Source organism: Sinocyclocheilus grahami, unplaced genomic scaffold, assembly GCF_001515645.1.
Source record: "Sinocyclocheilus grahami isolate Dianchi unplaced genomic scaffold, SAMN03320097.WGS_v1.1 scaffold35.1, whole genome shotgun sequence".
In the NCBI taxonomy this organism is placed as follows: Eukaryota; Metazoa; Chordata; class Actinopteri; order Cypriniformes; family Cyprinidae; genus Sinocyclocheilus; species Sinocyclocheilus grahami.
Window position 1 is genome coordinate 1,403,529 of NW_015505214.1, and position 605 is coordinate 1,404,133.

The 605-nt window shown below is 29.3% G+C and overlaps 1 protein-coding gene across 1 annotated transcript in view; it reads right to left on the reverse strand.

The window, feature by feature from the left end:
- Nucleotides 1-522: 522 nt before the first annotated feature.
- The window catches only part of LOC107581496 (histone H2A deubiquitinase MYSM1-like), a 12,768-nt gene continuing 12,685 nt past the window's right edge, over nucleotides 523-605 (reverse strand). Inside the window, exon 18 of the mRNA XM_016267075.1 lies at nucleotides 523-540. Within this exon, the coding sequence (XP_016122561.1) occupies nucleotides 523-540 (18 nt within the window). The remainder of the gene's footprint in view (nucleotides 541-605) is intronic.

Consider the following 605-nt stretch of genomic DNA (forward strand, 5'->3'; position numbering starts at 1 on the left):
TGATCCTTCAGACATCATTCTAATATGCTGATTTGCTGCTCAAGATGATGATTTCTTAATATTTTCAATGTTAAAAAAAGTTGTGCTGCAAAATATTTGTGTGGCAACTGTCATACTTTTTTTAGGATTATTTGATAAACAAAAAGTTGAAAAGAACAGCATTTACTTGAAATATAAATCTTTTATTACATTATACATTTCTTTACCATCACTTTTGATCAAATTAATGCATCCTTGCAGAATAAAATTATTTGTCTTCCCCCCAAAAAAAAAAATCTTACTGACCCCAAACTTTTGAATGCTGTATGGTCTTTAATTTCTCTAAATGGTAGCAAGCTTTATTAAAGCTGGAAATAATGTAAAATACTACTAATACAAATACTAATAGACAATGTTAGAAATACTCTACATTCAAATATTCTGAATAATAAGTAGTGTTTATTTTATATTAATATAATGTCATTTGAGGCTAGTTTATGGAAATGTGAATAACATGCAGTGTTTTGTAACTTTGTAACATTTTCATGTATTCTTGCTTCCCTCTTACAGTCAAAAACACACAGCTCACCCATGAGACAGCCTGTACTTGAACACCACCCATTCTG